A 24,145-nucleotide genomic window follows, 5' to 3' on the forward strand; every position below is an offset into this window, starting at 1 on the left:
GAAGCTTCAAAGATGTGTCGTGATAATAAAAGTGTCATTTACATCGCCAGTAGTAACATGTTCCATGAGAGGATGAAACACTTTGAGATGGATTGTGTCGATGTGAGGAAGGGATTTCTTTGAAAGAATATTGAGTTGCTCTATATGACATCGGAATATCAATTGACGGATCTTTTCACCAAGCCTCTCCCTGCTCCTCTCTTTCACTTCCTTCTTGACACATTTTTTGTTTATCTTATTTTTATTTTTTTTGTTTGTACTTTGTAGAAAAGAATAACTAGCCATTAGGACTAGTCTAACGGCTAGTTTGGGCTCCTCTTTGTATATATAGGGGTTTATCAACCCTTGTGTTACTATGCATTCTTTATGCATATCAGTAATAATAAAAATAATATTTTTCATATTGTGATGTGTGCCTTTGTGCATTTGTAATTGCCCTTAGTGGTGTGCTATTGCCCTTAGTGGCATTGTGATTTCACCTTTAGGAGGCTTCTACATTACACAAAGATCCACAAAAGCCAAAGTAAAACTTGGATCAGATGACTATGGTCCACATCAACAACTCAAGCTTCTTCCATGAGAAGTTAGGGTGGCAAATAAAATTTTACAAACAGCAAACAGATTTTTTCTTGGAAATTTTTTGCTGTTACAATTTTTGTTACATAGGTGATGCTTCCTCCCCAGACAATCGCATGCAAATCAATCTAACCAGATAACTCTGATTCAAAATTTGAAGTGGAAAAATGAATCTATCAGAACAAAGTCAAGATAAATGAGAATTTTCAGAAAGTTTGGACTGGCTTAGCCAGAGAATTAAGGCCATGCTAATTAAATAAATTGAATTAACATTATGCAGCTACAAGTTTGCAATAAGGCACATCTCATGGTAAACTGGCTCACTGAAGTGTAATAGACCTAGCTCACTGAAGTCTCACCAATTTTGACATGAAAACAGGAACCAAAAGCGGAGAAACTTCAAACCTCATACCCGAGACAAGGATTTGGAGAGAATATCCATTGTTGCAATGTCAGTTTTCATCCGTTCCTCCAAACCAGGATATTGCACCTAAGACCAGAAGACGAAAATTATTCAATTCATGACACCCAGAATACCAAAATATCAAAGAATTCAGTTTCTGAAAAAAGAGTTGATTAAACACTTATATTCTGTTGCCTTAAAGAATGGGAAAAAAATTGGTTTTCTACTTTAAACCATGGTCAACCCAGTGAATGACCCAGAAATGAACAAAACTAGGGCAAGTCAGCCGAGTCTTAGCATGACTCAGCCAAGTCAGCCCATGACTCGGCCGGGTCATACATATATATCATATTTTGTATATAATTACATATATTATATGAAATATAATATAAATATTATGTATATTATATATAAAATATGGTTATACATATATTAATAAAATTATACATTAAACATATAAAAAATATTATATGATGCATATTATATACAATATATTGGTAACATACTATAAAATATACATAGTATATACATATATTTACATATTTTAAATAAAATGTGAAGTTAACATGACCCGTCCAAATCACCGGTTTGACCCGGCCGAGTCAAGAGTCAATCAAGGATGAGCTGAGTGACAAGTCACTGGGTTTTAAAACTATGCTTTTAACAACATAAACATGTCTGGAAAAAGAATTACGCGTACCAAGATAAGACTGATTCATGCATATATCAACTGCCGTATAATTCTTTATTAACATAGCATGTAATTAGAATAACCACGACAATCGCCAATGTATCAGGATCATTAAATTGCACAGCCTAGTAGATATCACATGGTGCAAGGCAACAAATTAAATGATTAAGAATATAAGAGAACACGTAGCTCTACTTGATAGTGTTTACAAAGAAGGTATTCCCTGATTTCTGAAATCAATAATAACATTGCCTCTTCAAATCTCATTTTTTTTATTCTCCTTCCTATCCAGTTTGTGAACTACACAAAATTTGTTTTTTCTTCCAAAATCAATTAGAATATATGCCTAATCCATGAATAACAAAGTTTTCTTCAATGCAAGCAGCCATGCTTTAGAAGCATTTAAACTTAGAGAGGATGCTTTGGGTATTTAACTATTTAAAATTGGAACCCCTACTTGAAGTAGAGTGAACTATTAGCTAAGTGTGCCATATAAGTGATATCAGAAAGATCCCTTGGGAACTAAGACAAAGCACTATTGCAAATGGTTTTCAATAAATACAAAGTAATTAATCATCAAAGTATAGGCTCTCTCATCATTGTCATCATCTCATCAAGCTTATCCAACTACATGAGGTCAATTTTTTGTGGATAGCAGAGAAAGACTGCTGATCTTCTATCCGCCGGAAGTACAATTGGTTGACCCATGCCTTGTTCACAGCATCCATTGGTGTAAAACCTCACGTCTCCCTAGTCCACCAAAGAGAGAACCTAGTTTCTGTTATATATATATATATATATATATATATATATATATATATATATATATATATATATATATATATATATATATTTGGTATATATACATTCACATGTCTATGTGCCTTTTTTATTTCTTAGAATGTATTCTAGGGGTAGAAGTGTAATTTTTCTTTTCTTGTTTTTAGTTTTTTATTACTTTTGTACTTCAGGACAAAAATATCTTCAAGGGCATTTTTGTCCATTTTTAGTTAGCCGTTGGGCTAGTCCAATGGCTAGCTCAAATAGCCGTTGGACTAGCCCAACCCACTAGTTGAGCTCCTCTCTTCCCTTTCCTTTGTGAATATATATATGGGGATTACTCCACATTCTCAAGCATGCTTTTCTTAAGCATTTTTGTGAGCTAATAAAATTATATTTTTTATGTTTTTGTGTTTAGCCCTTAAGTGGCTTGTGTTGTGAACTCTATTGTGCTCTTGTGTTCACCCATAGTGGCTTATGTACTTTGCCTATTAGTGGTTGTGTGTTTGTGCTTCTTCTCTTGTGCTTTCATTACATGGTATCAGAGCCAATAGGCTCTTGATCCTAGTGAACTTTGTGGAGATCACACCGCTTTTTGGAAATCATGCCAAAGCCTCAAGTGATCCTTCATCTTCATTGCTTGCTTATTATGGAGGAGTCTGTGTTCGTCGTACCTATCAAGTTGAATGGCTCCAACTACCGCACTTGGGCCTCTACTATGAAAAACTACAGCTTGTCCAAAGGCCTCATCAAATACATTGAGGGTGATTGTTTGAAGCCTCAACTCTCATTCACAAAATTTGACAATGGGAACACCATTAAATTCCTCGATGAAGATGAGAAGGAAGTCACCACCCTTGAATTAGAGAAAAAAAATCACATGGAGGGGCGGATGGATAATGCCAAAATATTGGCATGGATCGTGAGTAGCGTGGATGCCTCTATTCTTGATAGTGTGGCACAATTCAAATTTGCCAAACATGGGAATTCCTCAGAGATATTTACACCATGAAGGACATGGCTCATTGGTGGATTCTCCACAAAAAGATTGTCACTGAAGCAAGGTGATAAATCAATCCAGGATTACTACAACGAGATAGCCCTGCTTTGGAGAGAGCTTGGTCATGGAACTCAAGCGAAAGACTACCAAAGACCATCGCCTTAGACAAGAATAACTCAAGAGGGAACAACTATTTATGTTCCTTAATAGTGTAAGTCTCGAGTTCGAGGGAGTCAGAATGATGTTATTCCACAAATCAAAGATTTCTTCTCTATGAGACTCTTACCAAGTTAAGCATGGAGGAAGGATGTAACGACCCCAATCCATACCCTTTGAAAGTGCGGAATATTTTTTTTTTAAGAGTTGCGAAAACCTTCCCAGAGATTTGGGGTCCTCACAGTTTCACTTTCCATTGGATAGCCCAACCACCACAAATGAAGTTGCAATCATCATCCATATCAACCAACTAAAACTCTTTTATTAATGAGTAAGAAAATTTCAAAGACAAGGTTTATTCAACTGAAAATAAAGCGACAACTGGAAAGAAGCAAAAAGAATTTAAGAAAGAGTCACTCTGTCCTCTGTTGAAGCGGTCAGGCTCAAGTATGACTCTCATCCATCCCCAGATGCATGTCCAACTTCACTGTTCACCATATCCTGTGAAAAACCAACAAAGTAGGGTGTCAGAACCGAAATTCTGAGCACAGCTACTTCTAAAGAAACCAGGTGAGAGAAAGAACATGGATAAGATTTCATGCAATGATTTGAGTGAGTGCAGATATAAAATTTACAGCATTCAAATATCCATAACTACCAACAATTACGTATCCTCACCAGTCAAGAACAGTAAAACAGTACCATATATCAGGAACTAGATAGTCAAACCTTTCAGCATGATTTCAAGAATAAATCATATGCTACCACCAAATCATGTCATGATATAAAGAATGATTCAAACATGCATGATCTAATGCATAACAGACAAATGCATGATTGTGTGCAATGCATGATTTCTTTTGTTATCTTTCATTTAAGTTTCATCTTTCCATATGCATGCCCTATTAAATGTACACAACTTTAAGTTCCTCTTTTTAATTATCGTTGTCCGCGGATACACCAAACGGGTACAAACCCCGAGGTCAAGTAGGTTCCCAAGGTAGCTTAACACACAATTTGTATTTTATTACTGGGTTCCAACTTAGCCCTCGACCGATATCAGGAAACAGCACCATCCATCGGAACATTAGACCTCCACATCTAATGTCGGGGACACAAGGGACACCCCACACCCACGAGTGTCACTTCCTTGGTACCATAAACAACAGTTGTGTCAAAACACACCACTCCCGGGTAAAGTGACGGACTCTCCCTAAAACCGTGGCCAGGAAAAAGAACCTCAATATCGGGTTCAGGGGACCAAATTACAGCACACGGAGTTTTTGTATTCTCACAGTCTCCCCAAGGCCGGATATCTAAGATTCTCATACTCCAGATGAGATATCCCATAATGTATATTACACTGTTCTTATTCTTTTTATTAAAGTTTATTCTTTAAGTTAGCAACACCATATGCAAAAGTAAAGTGAAAAACCCGCATCCTCCCTTGCGGGGACCCATTCGGGACTTCAGCCCGTATAAACCACTAGAACAATGTAGTAATGTGCCAAACCATCTTATGTGGTTCAAGTGATGCAGTTAAGAACATATGTGAAAGAAAACCAAACCCACGGCTCTCCAGGCCGATGACGTCCATTTAGGCTATCAATGCACCACATAATAAAACCAAATTAGTGTTTCATTCATAACATTAGGCCAAAGTGCCAAAAAGCATATATATTCATGCAAATATAAACCCAAACATATGCATGTTATAATTCATTCATATGCATTTTCAATATGTGTGTGTTACCTACATCACATATGGGTATTAACCAAATCCATGGTTTTTTTAAGTGTGTGAGTGTACATGTACCATTTCACATATAAATCAAGTGTACATGTTCAAGAAGAATCACTAATAATTGAATCATGCTCACACTCATGAGTACCATAATCATAACAGTCAAGTGAAAGCATAAACCTTCACGACAAGTGTTTCCAAATGCACATCCATATATGCCAATATAACCATGGACATGAAACAACACTCACAAGCATGGTTTCAAAGATTCATGCACAAGGATTCACATATTTATACCAAATGTATGTTGTCATTCCTTGATTAATTTTATTATATCATGTGAACACCCACGCATGTAAATTCAAGCAATAAAGCATTAGTTTCATGATTGCTTATGCCCATGAAAACAACTAGACAACGATATCCAAATCAAGCATAACAAATCAAGTCTAAGCATATTAGCATTTTCATTCACCTGTATGCAAAGAGCCAGGTGTAACACAATTAGCTAGCATTCTGAAAAATTAAAGTGCTAAGCTAAGCTTCCATATGAGCCATACTATACATGAACAAGGATTCAATCGACCTGTCATTTGTCCACAAGCATGGACAGTTAAGGAAATGGCATTTATCATATTTTCCTTTGTAACAATATAGTCCAGCACCATTCGGCTGGGCTTGGCAGGGTTCCACACAACCCATGATCTTATGCTCTCCTTCACTCAATACTTATAACAAAACAACAAGACTAAGATTGTCAAAAACTGCACAATGGTCATGATATTTGGTTCTAACGCTAGTCAAAATAGACATTTCAGCTAGCAATAATAAAGATCCCTAATAATGTTAGATCCTTTTTCCTCAAGAATGTTTTTTTTTTCCAAAACCGACTACTCATGGGAAACCCAAATCCAACGCAAAACGGAAAAATACACGTAAACATAAGGTCGAAGCATGATAACAGTAGCAGTATGTGCTAACGCTGAACAAAAATTCTAAAATGTATTTTCCATGCCAAATCTACAGATTTACAAGTATGTATATAATACAGATTAAGTATTATATACATGAGCAACCATATCAGCAGCATGTGCAACCCCGCAAACTACTCAATCCAAACCCCTATAGATGTGACAATATATTCTTTCGCAACAGTCATAACCGTTCAAACTTTTCAGTGCCCATTCTGGTTTAATCCATACTGTTGGGCTAAACTATATAGATGCATATTCAGATTTAACATCAAGAAAAAAGAAAACCAACTCAAGCAAAATCAGATATTTGTTATTCAGATGATTACCGATAGGAATTAACAGGACTTAAGAAACGAGAAAACACGAGCAGGTTTAAGATATATGCCTGATAGTGAAGTCTCTAGACATTTGTTGCTCCGATGAAGATCAGAAGAGATAAGCAGAAATCAATACTCAGCTATTACAAGATGTTACACTTGTTAATATACCTTACAGAATACAAATTTTAAATTTTATAAAAACTAAAAACCGATTCCATAAATGATCCAAATCTCCTCATTCATACGCATGTTGTATACCAATTAGAAGTCAAAAGAATTGCACAAACAAGAAAAAACCCCTTATATAAGAAAAATCGAAATTGCACATCCCCTTCATAAAGGAAATTTGAAACCCCCAAATCATAAATTTGGGTTTTTGGGTTAGGGTTGATGGAAACCCCCAAATCTGAGGTAATCCCAAAAAGAAATACTCAGGACCTACACGGCTGTGGCCATCCCCTACCTCAACTGACCCCCTTTCACAATGGAAACCCCAAACCTCCAAACCATAGGTTAGGGTTTTCGGATTAGGGTCGATGGAAACCCCCAAAACAAAATTTAATCCATGAAGCAACAAAGGAAACAACAATCACCCATGCAAAAAGGTCCCCAGGGACCCTCACCTCAAAAGACTACACAGGATCGAACCCATGTTCGATCCCTCACCTAGAATCGAGAGGTGCACCGTACCTTTTTTAAGCTTTTCCCGGCGATCGAAAGCTGCAGATGTGAGTACGGGGCTGCTGGTGTCGCTCTTCTTCACTGCCGTGGAGAAGGGTGTTCGCTGGAGCTGCGATGGCTGTGGGTTGCCGGAGGTTCGCCGGCGACGATGGCTTTGGATCAATCGGTGGCCGCTGCTTTCTCCAGCGATCTCCTATCCTCCGGTGCACGCACACAGACAGAGAGAGAGACGGGGAGAGATGGGGGAAAAGAGAGAGCTCGAGTGAAGAGGGAAAACCCCTCTCTCCACTCCTTTTATCGGCCCCCTCCATGCCGAGATGAGGGGGTTGGTTACGCCTTGCGTAACCCCCCTCCTGCCCCCCTTTCTTTTTTTGTTACACTCTATCGGGCAACCCTTATCGGGTTGCCCTTTCTTTCTTTAAAGAGCCTGTTACACAAGGTGGGGCTCGGGTCCGGACCCGAGACCCGTAACCCGACTCCAAACCATATGGATCCACAAGTTGGATCCGAATGGATCCAACTGTGGATCCTCGGATAAGTTTTAAAAATTAAAATATTATTTATTTATGATTATACATATATATATAGATATATAAAAATATATATATGTATATGGATCCGGTATATGGATCCCATACCCATCTACGCACCCCTATTAAATAATTATTCTCCGAATTATTTAATTAATTAAAAATTATTGTACTTATACGTACATATCAAATTTACGAGGTAAATTTATGCGGAAAACCCCTTTATGGGTCCTGGATCTGCAATTTGGATCTAGGCCCAATTTGCATATTTTAAAATATTTGGTAACTAAAATTTTCGGGTTTTACAAAGGAAGATTGGCAGAGGACAAGGAAGAAAAGACAAATAACATTGTTCTTCCGCCTCTAAACCTGGTGCCACCGCCAAGCGTTATAGACCTTCACTTTGAAAAATAAAATAACGGAGGGCCAAGAAAGATTATATGTCACTTTTGTAATGAGCCAGGGCATATCAAACCGGCTTGTCCAAAGTTGAATAACAAGGTGGCCACGGTTGGAGATATTTCATCCAAAACAAGTTGTCATGGAGTTAAGGATCTATCTATTGCACAATTGGCGGAGGCTCTTCAACAAGTTGTCATGGAGTAAAGGCATCTACTTCTACTTCGGGAGGTCGTGTCATCTACTTCTCCTTCGGGTATGACATCCTAGATCATGGACTCGAGGGCTTCTTTTCATATGACACCAAATGGGTCCCTATTATCCAATTGTCGCACCAACAAAAACTTTTCTAGTGTCTCTACTGCCGATGGCACTTCTTTAGAAATTACTAGCATTGGGGATTTAGAAAATAATTCTAAAAATTTTTTTGTTCCAAAAGTTAAGAGTTATTCAAATACGATCCAAATAGAACTGATTTGCACCAACAAAACCCCAAAACCCAAACAAATTCAACAATTCTTCAAATCTGAACAGATTTTCTTCTCTTAATAGGAAAATTATTGAAAAATCCACAGAAAATCAGCCGAAGTACCAAATCAAGCAAGGATTGATTCAACAACCTTCTAAAATCAACCCTTAATAAACCCCCAAAATAAACCTCACAAAATCAGAAAATCCGCCACAGTTGTTCTCAACTTGGATGATGTCACCCAGCATGCAATCCAATAAAAGAACGAAGCTATTGATCCTCTTTCGAATGCTCAGATGTCTCTCCTCTGATGACTCTTTGGCTCTGATACCATATTCAGATTCAAATAAGCATAAAGAAGGAAGCAAGCAAAGAGGGAGAGAACATTAGCTTCATTACCACGCAAAAGAGAAAGAACTACATCTTAAGAGGGACGACCCCACTTGGTTACACTACATGACAAAATTGGTTGACTATCTAACTACCTGATAAAATACAGAAATACCCCTCATAAATAATCATATGTACATACATGAGTGAGGGTAACACACAAAGCTAAAAATACAAATGGTACATCTACATACTACATGGCTTACACTTCTCAACACAGGCCAGATGACTATTCCTTCCTATCCAGAGCAATAGCCTCAGCAAATCTACAATCTTTTGTTAGAATACAGTTTGCATATGCGTATGGATCTGGATCCAGATCCATACGCATATTATATGAAACACATGTTAAATAGGATCTCATTAATGGCATACTTGTAATATGTATACTTCTTTACTTTATAATGTTTAGGGTTTTGGAGGTCGAGCATTGCAGTGCCGCCCCAGCCATTGTGAACCTCTCTCTCTCTCTCTCTCTCTCTCTCTCTCTCTCTCTCTCTCTCTCTCTCTCTCTCTCTCTCTCCTTATCTCCTGTGAACAAATCTGATATGGTATCAAAGCTCAGGTTAATCCTGTGCGTGAAGAAGTTTTGAAACTCTTCAGATCGTGATTCTTCATCGTGAACAGCAAGCCCAGCGTGAACAGCAACCCAGCGTGAGATCGTGGTTCTTCAGCGTGAACAGCAACCAAGCGTGAACAGCAACCCAGCGTGAACAGTTCCAGCGTGATCATCTCCAGATCGTGGTTCGCGTGAACAGTTCCAGCGTGATCATCTTCAGATCGTGGTTCTTCATCGTGAACAGCAAGCCTAGCGTGAACAGTTCCAGCGTGATCATCTTCTCTTTATCTGAAATCTCATCTACTGAATCTAAAATTTCATCTTTTGAAGGTTTTTCCCGTCAGCGTGCTCATCCTTCTTTTCTTTTCTTTTCTTTTCTTTTCTGTTACTCATTTTTGTAATTCTCGTTCATTGGTATTTGTTTATCTTCTTCATTCCATTTTTTCCTCAACATCAACGATTGGTTTTCAGACCTGTGTTGGTTCCATCTTTTCCTAAACACCAACGACTGTTTTATTGTTGTTTTAGTGTTCTTCGTGCAACACTTTTGGTAGTACAGGTATATGCCTTATTCAAGGTTTACTGATTGATTAAGTGATCTCAAATCTGTTTTATTTTCTTCCCATTCATCTTGTTTGCTTATTCATTGTTTCACTGCTATGGACTTCTCTTCGTCATCCGGTCCCTCTGCCAATTTCTTGAGTCAGCTCGTTACTGAAAAACTTACTCATTCTAATTTTTTGACCTGGAAGAGGTAAATCCTTCCTTTTATACAGAGTCGGGATATCGATTAACATTTGGGTGGTTTAGTTCTTATACCACCACGGCTTATTTTGCAGGAAACCAAGGATGAGAAGGGTGACACAATTACCATTTATATTAAGAACCCAGAGTATACAGCTTGGAGGAGGCGGGATCAGTCTTTGGTTGCTTATATTACGTCAACACTCTCTCAAGAAGTGTTGGTTACTCTTTCAGATGATTGCACTGCGGCAGATCTGTGGAGTAAGTTGTCTAAGACATACTCTCAGATATCAGAAGCCCGAGTTATGTACTTAAAACATGAATTTCAAAGTTTGAAGAAAGGCTCCATGACAATCATGGAATACATAGGCCGCTTGAAGAGTATTACTGATCAATTGGTTGTTGTTGGAAGTGCTATTGCAGATAAAGATAAAGTTCAACAACTTCTCAATTGATTGGGTCCTGATTTTGACATGTTTACCACAGCTTTATCATGCCTTCCTCACTTGCCCACCTTTGACGATCTCCAAGCGAAACTTCTCCAGCATGAGATGATTGTGAAGCAAAGGGCAGAAGGAAATGAATCAGCTTGTCCTTATTCAGTTTTGGCCATGGACACTTCCGTAGGTTTTGGACGAGAGAATGGAGGGCATCAAGCAGGCAGAGGCCGCGGACGTTTCGGGCAGGGAGGACGTGGTATCTTGCCTACACATAATATTTCAGGGGCTTTTAATACAGGGAATCAGAGGAGAGTGCCCACTTGTTTCTTATGTAACAAAAGAGAACATGTGAAAGCTGATTGTTGGTTCAATCTACAGAATAGAGGAAAAATAAACAAAATTGAGAATAAATCATCTAATGCTGTGGACACAAAAGTGCCATCCACAGATGTGCAACAACTTTTGTTATCAGCATTGTCACAGATGACGATCAAGCAAAATGAACAAGGCGAATGGTATGTTGATTCAGGTGCCGCCACACATGTTACGGGTAATGCGGGTAAGTTATCTCACTTATTGCCTTATTTTGAAAAAGGTAGTATAGTTACGGGAGATGAAACTTATCACTCCATTAGTCATACTGGCAATGCACATATCCCTATGTCAAAATCTTCACTTCATTTGTCAAATGTCCTTCTTGCTCCTAATATTAAAAAGAACATTGTTTCTGTAGCTAAACTTGTTGACGATATGAATTCTTCCGTCGAATTTACTCCCTCTTCTGTTTATGTTAAGGATCTACGAACGAAGGAGACGTTCGCTAAGGGGAAGCGACAAGGAAACATGTACGTCTTCAAGGAGATTCCTTCAGTGTCTTCGCCCTCAGTCCCAGTCCTCCAGTTGAAGTCGTCCAAGCATCCTTCAGTGTCTTCGCCCTCAGTCCCAGTCCTCCAGTTGAAGTCGTCCAAGCATCCTTCAGTGTCTTCGCCCTCAGTCCCAGTCCTCCAGTTGAAGTCGTCCAAGCATCCTTCAGTGTCTTCACCTTCAGAGTCTTTGTTTTTTCCTTCATTGAAAGTTTTTAATTCATCTCATTCTAATAAGCCAGATTTTTGGCATAGTCGTTTGGGACATTGTAGTCAAGGTTTCGTTGAAAATCTTGTATATGATGGTCTCCTTCCAGAGTCTAGTTTAAGTTCATTTTTTGATAATAATAATAAATGTTCTTCATGCGAACTCTGCAAAAGCCATGTTCTTCCTTTTCATATTATAAATAAAAGAGCTTCAAAGCCATTTGAGATTATTTGTTCCGATGTTTGGGGACCCGTACCTATTCCTTCTCTTTCTGGCAGTCGTTACCATGTTGTCTTTATTGATTCCTATTCCCGTTATACTTGGATATATTTCTTAAAACACAAGCATGAAGTTTTTCAAATATTTCGGGAATTCCATTCGATGGTCAAAACAAAGTTTGCTTGTGATATTGTGCATTTACAATGTGATGGTGGAGGAGAGTATTCGTCGAACGAGTTTATTGCCTTTCTTCGGGAATTCTTCCGTCGAATTTACTCCCTCTTCTGTTTATGTTAAGGATCTACGAACGAAGGAGACGTTCGCTAAGGGGGAGCGACAAGGAAACATGTACGTCTTCAAAGAGATTCCTTCAGTGTCTTCGCCCTCAGTCCCAATCCTCCAGTTGAAGTCGTCCAAGCATCCTTCAGTGTCTTCGCCCTCAGTCCCAGTCCTCCAGTTGAAGTCGTCCAAGCATCCTTCAGTGTCTTCACCTTCAGAGTCTTTGTTTTTTCCTTCATTGAAAGTTTTTAATTCATCTCATTCTAATAAGCCAGATTTTTGGCATAGTCGTTTGGGACATTGTAGTCAAGGTTTCGTTGAAAATCTTGTATTTGATGGTCTCCTTCCAGAGTCTAGTTTAAGTTCATTTTTTTATAATAATAATAAATGTTCTTCATGCGAACTCTGCAAAAGCCATGTTCTTCCTTTTCATATTATAAATAAAAGAGCTTCAAAGCCATTTGAGATTATTTGTTCCGATGTTTGGGGACCCGTACCTATTCCTTCTCTTTCTGGCAGTCGTTACTATGTTGTCTTTATTGATTCCTATTCCCGTTATACTTAGATATATTTCTTAAAATACAAGCATGAAGTTTTTCAAATATTTCGGGAATTCCATTCGATGGTCAAAACAAAGTTTGCTTGTGATATTGTGCATTTACAATGTGATGGTGGAGGAGAGTATTTGTCGAACAAGTTTATTGCCGTTCTTCGGGATAAAGGAATAAGCCGACAGGTTTCTTGCCCTCATACTCCTCAACAAAATGGGGTTGCGGAGAGGAAATACAGGCATATTGTCGAGAGCGCGATGAGCATGTTACATGAAAGCAATGTGCCAGTTAGTCTCTGGACAGAAGTTTTTCACACATTTGTTCATATCATAAATTGTCTTCCTATGGCACTTTTGGATCGTAAATCTCCCTATTATACTTTATTTGGGCAACATCCCTCTTACGATGAGCTGCGTGTTTTTGGTTGTGTATGTTATGTACATATTGATTCATCTCTGCGAAATAAGTATCAGGACAAGGCTGTCAAGTGCAGATTTGTTGGGTATGCAGATGAATACAAAGGTTAGTGATGCTATGACCCTACTACAAAACGTATTAGGACCTCCAGAAATGTTGTTTTTGACGAACAAAATTTTCAGGTCAATGACTCTGCAGTGTTGCCACCTCGAGAATTAGAAGTATATGATCCATGGATGAGCGCAGATCTTTTTGCTAATACAGGAGAAACATGTCAAACAAATTGTTCTTCCTTCGGCTTGAGTAGGGAGTTGAATGACTTATAAATGCATGTTGAATTATCTCCAGTTGAGTCAACCCCAGTGGAACGTTTCTCTGGACAGATATACACTAAACGGGGCAAAAATACAGAGCCGAGGAATGTGGAGGAAAGCATCACCAATGATTCGGCTCAAAGGTCGTCACGCATTAAGCATCCTATTCAACGATGGGTGAGTTATGAGACCTTCTCCCTTGATTTCCAGTTGTTTATGTCTCAGCTCACAAAACAGGATAAACCCACTTGTTTTAATCAAGCTCTTCAATCCCGCCATTGGACTGAAGCTATGAATGAAGAAATGGAAGCTCTTCATGAATGTCAGACTTGGGAAATAGTCCCTCGGCCAGAAGGAAAGAATGTAGTGTTAAAACATATGTAATAATACCATAATACCCGATAGGGGTATTATGGTCATTTCACAAAGTACCTCATAGGGGTACTTATTTTGTTTCTCGTATTTCACTATTTTTTATTTTTCTTTTTATTTTTATTTTTGTATTTTTTGGATACTGAAAAGGGGCCCCACAATGGAGTCGTTGGGGCCCCCAACGGTCACATATGTGACCGTTGGGGGCTCCCAACGACTCTATTGGGAGCCCCTTTGGTCTCCTCTTCTTATAAATAGGGGGAACCCCCCATGTATGTTGTATTGCTCTTGAGAGCTCCTCTTCAATAATAGTGATATTATTTTTCATGTGTGTAGCCTTTTTATAAGGCCCTTTGTATATCCCTTAGTGGATTTTCTCTCTTGTGCTTGTTGCATTTGTCCGTGTGGGACATAGTGAATGCTTTAGCATTCTTGGTTTCTTCCGCTTATTTCATTACATGGTATCAGAGCCATAAGATCTTCTAAATGTAAAATCTTGTCTCTCTCTACTTCCTTTCTTTCTCACATCTTCCTTGTGTAGCAATGGAAGTCAAGATCGATCTATCATTCAAACTCAATGGAAAAAATTACATGATGTGGGCATCCGCAATGGAGAATAATCTCAAAGGCAAGAAGCTTTGGGGTTATGTAATGGGAACCGTTCCGGAACCCCAACTTAAGCTCACAAAGATGGAAGGAGATCAAGAGAAAGCACTTGAAGGCGATGCTCGTCTCAAGGCCATTGAAGATTATAATCATCAAATGGAAGATTGGGAGAGCAACCATGCAAAAATCCTTGCATGGTTTATGAATAATGTCGAACTTAAGGTATGTGCAAATATTGCAAAATTCCGCCGGGCAAATGAAGCTTGGTTTTTTATGAAGGGTATGTTTACCCAAAAGGATCTTGCAAGAGCTTATTTCTTGCAAGAAAAAGTAAGAACCACAAAACAAGGCGACATGAGCATACAAGATTACTATAGTGCTCTAAATCCTTTGTGGGATGAATTGGCTCTTTTAGAGCCTAAATGGTTATCTATGGAGGATGTGGTTCTAAGACAAAAACAAATGGAACAAGATAGATTGTTTCAATTTTTATTTGGGCTTCGTCCCGAATTTGAACAAGTGAGATCCTCACTTCTCCATAGATCCACGTTTCCTCCCTTAGAAGAAGCTATTGCCGAGATTACTCAAGAAGAGACTAGGCATAGCATGGGTAAAAGCATAGAGGAAGTTCTTGCCGTATCTAAACCCGGCAATCATGTTAAAACATACAAACCACCTCATTTTGGTAAGCAAGGGAGTGGTGGAAGAAAAATGATTATATGTCACCATTGTTATGAGCCGGGACATATTAAACCCGTTTGCCCAAAGCTAAATGGGGCATTCAAGCCAAAGGTGGCTTCCGTTGAAGAATCCACCACCAAAGAAGATGACGGCAAGAACGGGGATCTCAAAGACACTCTTGGACAAATCTCCTTGGCTCTTCAACAAATCTTAAAGGTCACTTCTTCCACCTCCGGTGCCGCCATTGCCTCATCATCACCTCCCGGTACGTACTCTTGGATTTTAGATTCCGGAGCTTCTTTTCACATGACCCCTCATGAAAATGCATTAACCAATGTGCACACCAATTCAAAAATGTCTTGTGTCTCTACGGCCGATGGAACTTTTCTCAAAATAAATGGTGTTGGAACTCTTGATTCTAAAAATGTTCAAAATTTCCTTGTTCCAAAAGTTAGAATAGTTTCAAAACTAAATCTTAACCTCTTTTCCGTTTCTCAAATAGCCGACCATGGATGTGAAATATCTTTCTCATCCCAAGGGTGCTTTGTGCAGGATCTCCGGTCCGGGAAGCGGATTGGGCAAGGCCATAGGAAGGGAGACCTTTATTTTATGGATAATTTAATGCTTCCAAATACCTCATTTTGTACTTATGTCCAAGACAAAAATATTGAAACTTGGCATAAAAGGCTTGGACATCCAAGTTACTCTAAAATGTATCTTTTTCCTTTTGGACACAAGTTTTGTAAAGAAAAAGATATCAATTGCAAAGATTGCATTTTTGGCAAAATGAAGTCTACTCCTTTTCCTATTAGATCCTTTGTGACAACAAGACCTTTTGAATTGGTGCATTCCGATGTTTGGGGGCCATCTCCGGTTCTATCTAAAGGTGGTTATTCATATTATGTTACTTTTATTGATGATTATACTAGATATGTATGGATTTATTTTCTTAACTTTAAATCGGAAGTTTTTAACTTCTTTAAAGAATTCCATGCAAAAATTCAAAATCAATTTCAAAGTCAAATATCCATTCTTAGATCCGATTCGGGTGGAGAATACTTATCAAATGATTTTCAAGCATATCTAAAACAATATGGCATTTGTCATCAAAAATCTTGCCCAAGAACTCCTCAACAAAACGGTCTAGCGGAAAGAAAACATAGGCATATTTTGGAAACCACTAGATCCTTACTCATTTCTAAAAATATTCCTAAAAATTTTTGGGCCGAAGCCGTGTTAACCTCCACCTATTTAATCAATAGGATGCCATCTTCAAAATTGAATAATATCTCCCCTTATGAAAAACTTTTTAATATGACACCCGACTACAATCGTCTTCGGATTTTTGGGTGTAAATGCTTTGTTCTTTTACATAAAAGAGATAAATTGTCACCTAAAGCAATAGAATGTGTATTTTTAGGATATGGTGAAAATCAAAAAGGCTATAGATGCTTTGATCATAAAAACAATAAGTTATTTGTCTCCAAAGATGTAACCTTTCTAGAAGATGAAAATGGATTTGACATATTGGAAAAATCAAATGAAATTGATTATATGTTTATCAATGATCTTTTAGAAGATTCAAATGATGACTCTTTGAGTCATCCGGAAATTTTAGAAAATACTCATGATTCTCATGATGATGATGTATCACCAACTAATGGTGACAATCTCCAAGTATACACTCGGCGTGAGGAAGCCCAACCTATTAGTGCTTTAGAAAAATTCTTGCGGCTTAATGAACCCCTAGAAGAAACCTCCCTTAGGCGTTCTTCTAGAGAATCAATTCCACCTAATAGGTTTGTCTCATATGAAACTCTTTCACCTAAATATAGAGCTTGTCTAATAGCCTTGCATTCTTACTATGAACCCTCCCATTATAATCAAGCAAAAAGTATACCTCATTGGGTTGAAGCAATGAAAGTTGAACTAGATGCTTTAAATAAAGCTAAAACTTGGGAAATAGTTCACCTTCCTCCAAATAAGAAAACTATAGGATGTCGATGGGTCTACAAAGTCAAAACAAAAAGTGATGGTTCCCTAGAGCGCTATAAAGCTAGATTAGTTGCTAAGGGATACTCACAAGAATATGGCATCGATTATGAGGAGACTTTTGCTCCCGTGGCTCGCATGACAAGCGTTAGAACTTTAATTGCGGTAGCATCATCTAAGAAATGGCCTATATTCCAATTAGATGTTAAAAATGTCTTTCTTAATGGTCAGTTGAATGAAGAAGTATATATGGATCCTCCGCCGGGAATCAGTGTTAACCAAGGTCAAACCCTTCGGTTATTAAAAGCCTTATATGGTCTTAAACAAGCCCCTAAGGCTTGGTATGATAGATTTAGTGCTATCATGTTACAATTGGGATTTCGCTCATGTTATACTGACACTGCTCTTTTTGTTAAAAATGCAGGTAATAGTATCATCATCCTTCTGCTTTATGTTGATGATATGATCATCACTGGCAATGATGAAAGCGGTATTCTTAAAGTTAAAAATATGTTAAAACATAATTTTGATATGTCTGATCTGGGTTTTCTCAGGTACTTTCTTGGCATAGAAGTTGCATACTCTCCTCGAGGGTATATACTGTCACAGATGAAGCTTGCTGCAGACATATGCTCCAAATCTGGGATTTCAGATGATAAAAAGGTGGAGACTCCCGAGGTTATCAATGCTAAACTACGACTGGAGGATGGAGTTCTGCTGGACGATCCTACGCCCTACAGGCAACTCATAGGCTCCCTCACCTATCTGACTATCACCAGGCCCGATATTGCTCATGTTGTGCACTCTGCAAGCCAATTTCAGCATGCTCCTACATCTGTGCATATGAGTGCTGTGCTCCGGATCATTCGATATATTAAAAATACTTTGACTAAAGGGCTATTCCTATCCTCAATCTCTTCCTTAGATTTACTAGCTTATACTGATGCTGACTGGGGAGGAAACCCAAATGATCGAATCTCAACTACTGGCTTTTGTGTATTCCTAGGAGATTCGCTAATTGCTTGGAGGTGCAAGAAACAGCAGAAAGTCTCATTGTCTTCTACTGAAGCAGAATACAGGGCTATGGCAACCACTACAATGGAGCTGGTGTGGCTTCGAAGTCTTCTTCAAGATATGGGAGTCGAAATTACCGGGGCTTTGAAGCTTTGTTGCGACAACAAAAGTGCTATCTACATTGCCAGCAACCACACTTTCCATGAGAGGACGAAACATATTGAAATGGATTGTCATTATGTACGTGATGAATATCTTCGTGGGACAGTAACACTGCCATATGTCACTTCAGAATATCAACTTGCTGATTTCTTCACCAAAGCCCTGCCTGCTCCTCGCTTCTTGTTCCTCCTTGGCAAACTTTCGGTCATTCCCCCGTAAAGTTTGAGGGGGGGTGTTAAAACATATGTAATAATACCATAATACCCGATAGGGGTATTATGGTCATTTTACAAAGTACCCCATAGGGGTACTTATTTTGTTTCTCGTATTTCACTATTTTTTATTTTTCTTTTTATTTTTATTTTTGTATTTTTTGGATACCGAAAAGGGGCCCCACAATGGAGTCGTTGGGGCCCCCAACGGTCACATATGTGACCGTTGGTGGCTCCCAACGACTCTATTGGGAGCCCCTTTGGTCTCCTCTTCTTATAAATAGGGGGAACCCCCCATGTATGTTGTATTGCTCTTGAGAGCTCCTCTTCAATAATAGTGATATTATTTTTCATGTGTGTAGCCTTTTTATAAGGCCCTTTGTATATCCCTTAGTGGATTTTCTCTCTTGTGCTTGTTGCATTTGTCCGTGTGGGACATAGTGAATGCTTTAGCATTCTTGGTTTCTTCCGCTTATTTCATTACATGTAGTTGGCTCAAAATGGGTTTATAAAATAAAATATAAGCCTGAAGGAAGTATTGACAGATATAAGGTGCGACTTGTTGCTCGAGGATTCACACAACAATATGGTGAAGACTACGACGAAACTTTTAGTCCCGTAGTCAAAATGGGTATTATTCGTATTATCATATCCCTAGCAGTCGATCAAGGTTGGAGCCTTAGCCAGATGGATGTTAAAAATGCCTTTTTGCATGGAACTTTAAAGGAAGAAGTGTATATGGAGCAACCACCTGGTTATGCCGAAAAGGATCCTATTGCCTGGGTGTGCAAACTAAGAAAATCTCTCTATGGGTTGAAACAGGCGTCTCGTTCCTGGTTTGAAAGTTTCTCTATGCAGATTCAGAGTTATAGTTTTAGAAGATGCTCTCTGGATCACTCACTCTTTATTTACCAAAAAGGCGGACATTGTTATACTTCTTCTTATATATGTTGATGACATTGTGATCACTGGGAGCTCAGATAGTCATGTGCAAGACGTGAAACAGTTTTTAATGAAAACTTTCAAGATGAAAGATTTAGGGGAGTTGCAGTACTTTCTTGGTGTGGAAGTTGACAGACAACAAGACACATTGACACTCATGCAACAAAAATACACTCTTGACCTTCTGGAAAGAGCCGGGATGACGAATTGCAAACCAGTCAGCACTCCTAGTGTATTACATCAAAGGCTGAGCTCTGAAGATAGTCATCTTTGTGTCAACCCTACAACGTATAGAAGTCTCGTGGGGATGTTAGTACTTGACCTTTACCAGACCTGATATAGTTTATGTTGTCAATCAGGTATCCCAGTTTATGCATGCTCCAACGGAGGGTCATATGAAAGTTGTTAAGTGCATTATACGCTATTTAAAATGAACTATAGGAGACGGACTTGTTTATCGCAAGAATGATAATCTGCATAGAGGCCATGCACTCATCACTTATACGGACGCAGATTGGGCAGGGGATCCAAATGAGAGACGATCTGTCTCTGGATATTGTGTTTATATTGGGCACAATTTAGTGTCCTGGAGCAGCAGAAAACAAAAGGCAGTGGCACGATCGAGTACAGAGGCTGAATACAGATCGATGGCTGCAGGCACGGCAGAAGCCACATGTATTAGACACTTATTGAGTGATCTTGGGGAGACAATTATTTGATCATTTCTTTTATGTGACAATCAAAACGCAATAAACATTGCATGTAATCCTATCCAGCATAGCAGAACGAAGCACATTGAGATTGATCAACATTTCATACGGCAGAAAGTCAAGATGAAGGAGATAGAACTACGTCATGTTCGAACAGAAGATCAAGTGGAAGACCTGTTGTAATACCTGGGAAAAAAAAACGAGTCCGACAAGTGTCGGACACGCGCCATGCACGTGTCGGACACGTGTCCTGGTCAGTGGGCGATCTCGGATCCGGGCCGGACCCGGATCTATGCCGGACCCGGACCCGGCTTCTCGAACATTCGAGAAGCCGATGTGCGCCCCCCTTTTTAAAAGGGGGTAGGGTGCCTCGGGCGAGGGCATTTGCCCTCGCTCGACTCTCTCTCTTTCTCTCTCCCACCTCTCGTTCTCGGCTCGTTTCCGGCGACGCACCGACCGGCGTAGGTCCGATCGCCCTCCGGCCACCACTTTGGTGGTGTCTCCCCCCCCCCCCTTCGTGCTCTTTCGCCGCCGTTTTCCTCCCTTTTTTTCCGGCGACTTGCCGCCGGACGGTTAAGAGGTACGTGTTTCCCCTCTTTTCTTTTTTCCGTGGGCTACGGACTCGTCGGCCGGCAGAGGGTTGGTCCCCTGTCGGCGACAGTGCGCCGGTAGGATGGGGGGGCTTCGCCCCCCCCCCCCCCCCTGCTGTTGTGCTTGGGTCGGCTGGGGGCTTAGCCCCTGTCGCCGGCCGCTCGTCGGTAGGGGGAGCTTCGCCCCCCTGCCCGAGCCTCCTTGTCGGCAGGGGGTCTCCCCCCCCCTGCCATCGTCGGTGTGTCGGAGGGGGAGGTTTGGCCCCCCTGACACCGACGTTTTGTCGGATAGGGGGCTTAGCCCCTATCGCCGGCCGGTTGTTGGCAGGGGGCTTCGCCCCCCCTGCTGGGGTCTGTTTGGTCGGCAGGGGGGTTAGCCCCCTATTGCCGGCGTGTTGTCGGCAGGGGGCCTGGCCCCCTGCCGTTGTTTGTTGCGTTGGTAGGGGGCCTGGCCCCCTGCCATTTTTCTGTTTGTCGGTAGGGGGCCGGGCCCCCTGCCATTTTTCCCGGTTGTGGGTAGGGGGCCTGGCCCCCTACCATTCTCTGTTTGGCGGCAAGGGGCCTGGCCCCTTGCCTTTGTGTTTGCTGGCAGGGGGCGGAACCCCCTGTCACCCCTGGTTGTAGGTAGGGGGCCTGGCCCCCTACCATTCTCTGTTTGGCGGCAAGGGTACTGGCCCCTTGCCTTTGTGTTTGCTGGCAGGGGGCGGAACCCCCTGTCACCCCTGGTTATAGGTAGGGGGCCTGGCCCCTTGCCTTTGTGTTTGCTGGCAGGGGGCGGAGCCCCCTGTCACCTCTGATTGTCGGTAGGGGGCCTGGCCCCCCTACCGTTATCTGTTTAGCGGCAAGGGGCCTGGCCCCTTGCCTTTGTTTTGCTGGCAGGGGGCGGAACCCCCTGTCATTGTTCTGTTTGGCAACAGGGAGCAGGGCCCCCTGTCGTCTCCTTTGTTTGTCAGCAGGGCTCAGCCCTTGCTGATCGCTTGCCCTTTTGGGATTTGTTTTGCTTCTGGCTTGCTGACCTCTTTAGTGTGTACAGGTTGCACGACGGAGCGCTCGCGTGTCTCGTGGCCCGAGACCCTTCGTACTTACGCCCGCAGGCGTGCAGTGATCCGCGACTCCCCAAGGTAGGGGAAAGTTGCGTGAAAGGATTTGAATGAACTAAACTAAACTAATTGGAAGATAATTAAAAGAATCTGCTTATATACGTATATGTATGTCTTTATAACTCAAGGACGCGGTTTCGCGATCCTTGTCCTGTTTATTTTCCAGCATTTACTTTCTGCTGCCGTCGCGCTATATGTGCCCAGGCTTCCCTTTCTGTCTTTTTAACTCAAGGACGCGGTTTCGCGATCCTTGTCCTATTTACGTTTCAGTATTGTACTTTCTGCCGCCGCCGCGCTATATGTGCCTAGGCTTTTCCTTTTTGTCTTTTTAACTTCAAGGACGCGGTTTCGCGATCCTTGTCCTGTTTACTTTTGCAGTACCTTACTTTCTGTTGCCCCGCGCTTTATGCGCCTTGGCTATTATATTTGTGCACTTGTTGCTTTGCTTATTTATGCTGACTCATTTCTTGCATATGTTATATAGACTTCGATTTTGCTATTGTTCTTCCTTGCAGGTGCTTTTAGAAATTGCTGTCAGTACTTGAGCCCTTTTTGTACTCTTGGCGACTTGTGGCTATAAACTTAGCAGTATCATGCGATGCTATGATGCGTAGCGCAGAGTGAATGGGTCTTATGTTCGGTTTTGAATATCCCACTAAGTGATAATCATGCGCCTTCACAGGCAAGATGCTCGAGTGGGTCGATTAGACCAGGGCATATAGAGCAAGGTGATGAAGTTGAATAACCCTTCATCGTGCTTGTTCGGGCTGGTTCATCAAGAGAGAGGATGAATGGTACAAACCCTTCGATGGACAGGCCATTCATGGCCATTTCGAGCAAAGGCTCGGCTTCCCCAGTCATCGAAGGTAGGGGAGTTGGCGTCACCATAAGTATCCTAGGTGGTAGTCGCCCGGCACTTCTGCAGAAGTTGGATGCATCCGTGGGCCCCTTCTAGCCTTTGGGGACTTGCTCTCTCGACCACAGGTCGTCCCCTTAGGAGCGGATTCAGTCAGTCCTTCAGGGTATAATAAGATATATGGCATAATGGACCCCTGAAAGGTTCTCGGCTGTTTCTACGTTTATACATTGTGCGTACCCACAATGTCCAGATAATAAGCAGATCACACTTATGGCATGCTCACATTTATTCCCGTACTGTTGCTTTACCTCACTATCTGTTTGTGCTTACGATAGTTGGAAGGTATGCATGATAAGCCTGTTTATGATTGCTTACAGTTGTATTGATATCACTGTACTACTAGTTTGTTTACGTTCATGACATACCTGTTAGCTTTGCTATTCACTTGCATAGATTGTATCTGTTTCTGCTTGCTTCTGTTCAAGCATGCTTTAGATTAGTTCACTTTACTTCTTTTACGCACCTACCAGTTTTCAGGACTGACCCCATTCCTTTATGGGTGTAGGTGACAGGTAGCTCCTCTTGGGTGGTGGTGCAGAAGCTACGCGGTCAAAGTTTCGCCTCTCTCGTCGACTCGCTGGCTATTTTGTTTTTGTACCTTTTTTTGTTTTGGGGGTGAACACCCTCTGCCTTGTATAAATTAACTCTGTCTGTTATAAATGCACTTTTTATTCTCTGCTCACTGTTTTGGTTTAAAAAGGTGAACTTGTATTTGTGATGAGTCTTTTTGCTAAAGTACCCAAAAGCTTTGACTCGTGTTTTTAAAACCTTTTGATATCTTTTGAAATTCTTGCTACAACTCTGATTTTTCCTTAAAGGTGTTTCGATTTCAAATCTTTTCCTTCCTCGAGTCAAACTTTTGGGGCGTTACACCTGTTTACTAAGGGTTTAACAGGATGTCAATTTTGGCTATTGAAGAGCAAGTTGTACATGCTCCAAAATCACGTACAACTTGAGGGAGGGTGTTAGAATATAGTTTGCATATGCGTATGGATCTGGATCCAGATCCATACGCATATTATATGAAACACATGTTAAATAGGATCTCATTAATGGCATACTTGTAATATGTATACTTCTTTACTTTATAATGTTTAGGGTTTTGGAGGTCGAGCATTGCAGTGCCGCCCCAGCCATT

General features: G+C 40.6%; 1 protein-coding gene across 3 annotated transcripts in view; it reads right to left on the reverse strand.

Annotated features, from left to right (window-relative positions):
- Nucleotides 1-24,145, reverse strand: part of LOC149816601 (Protein kinase superfamily protein) — a 122,010-nt gene that overhangs the window by 68,025 nt on the left and 29,840 nt on the right. For all 3 annotated transcript variants that reach the window (XM_089988120.1, XM_089988119.1, XM_089988121.1), the window contains one exon: nt 989-1,066. In XM_089988120.1, the coding sequence (XP_089844246.1) occupies nt 989-1,066 (78 nt within the window). The remainder of the gene's footprint in view (nt 1-988; nt 1,067-24,145) is intronic.

Source organism: Nuphar pumila, chromosome 14, assembly GCF_984573655.1.
Source record: "Nuphar pumila chromosome 14, dmNupPumi1.hap1.1, whole genome shotgun sequence".
Lineage (NCBI taxonomy): Eukaryota > Viridiplantae > Streptophyta > Magnoliopsida > Nymphaeales > Nymphaeaceae > Nuphar > Nuphar pumila.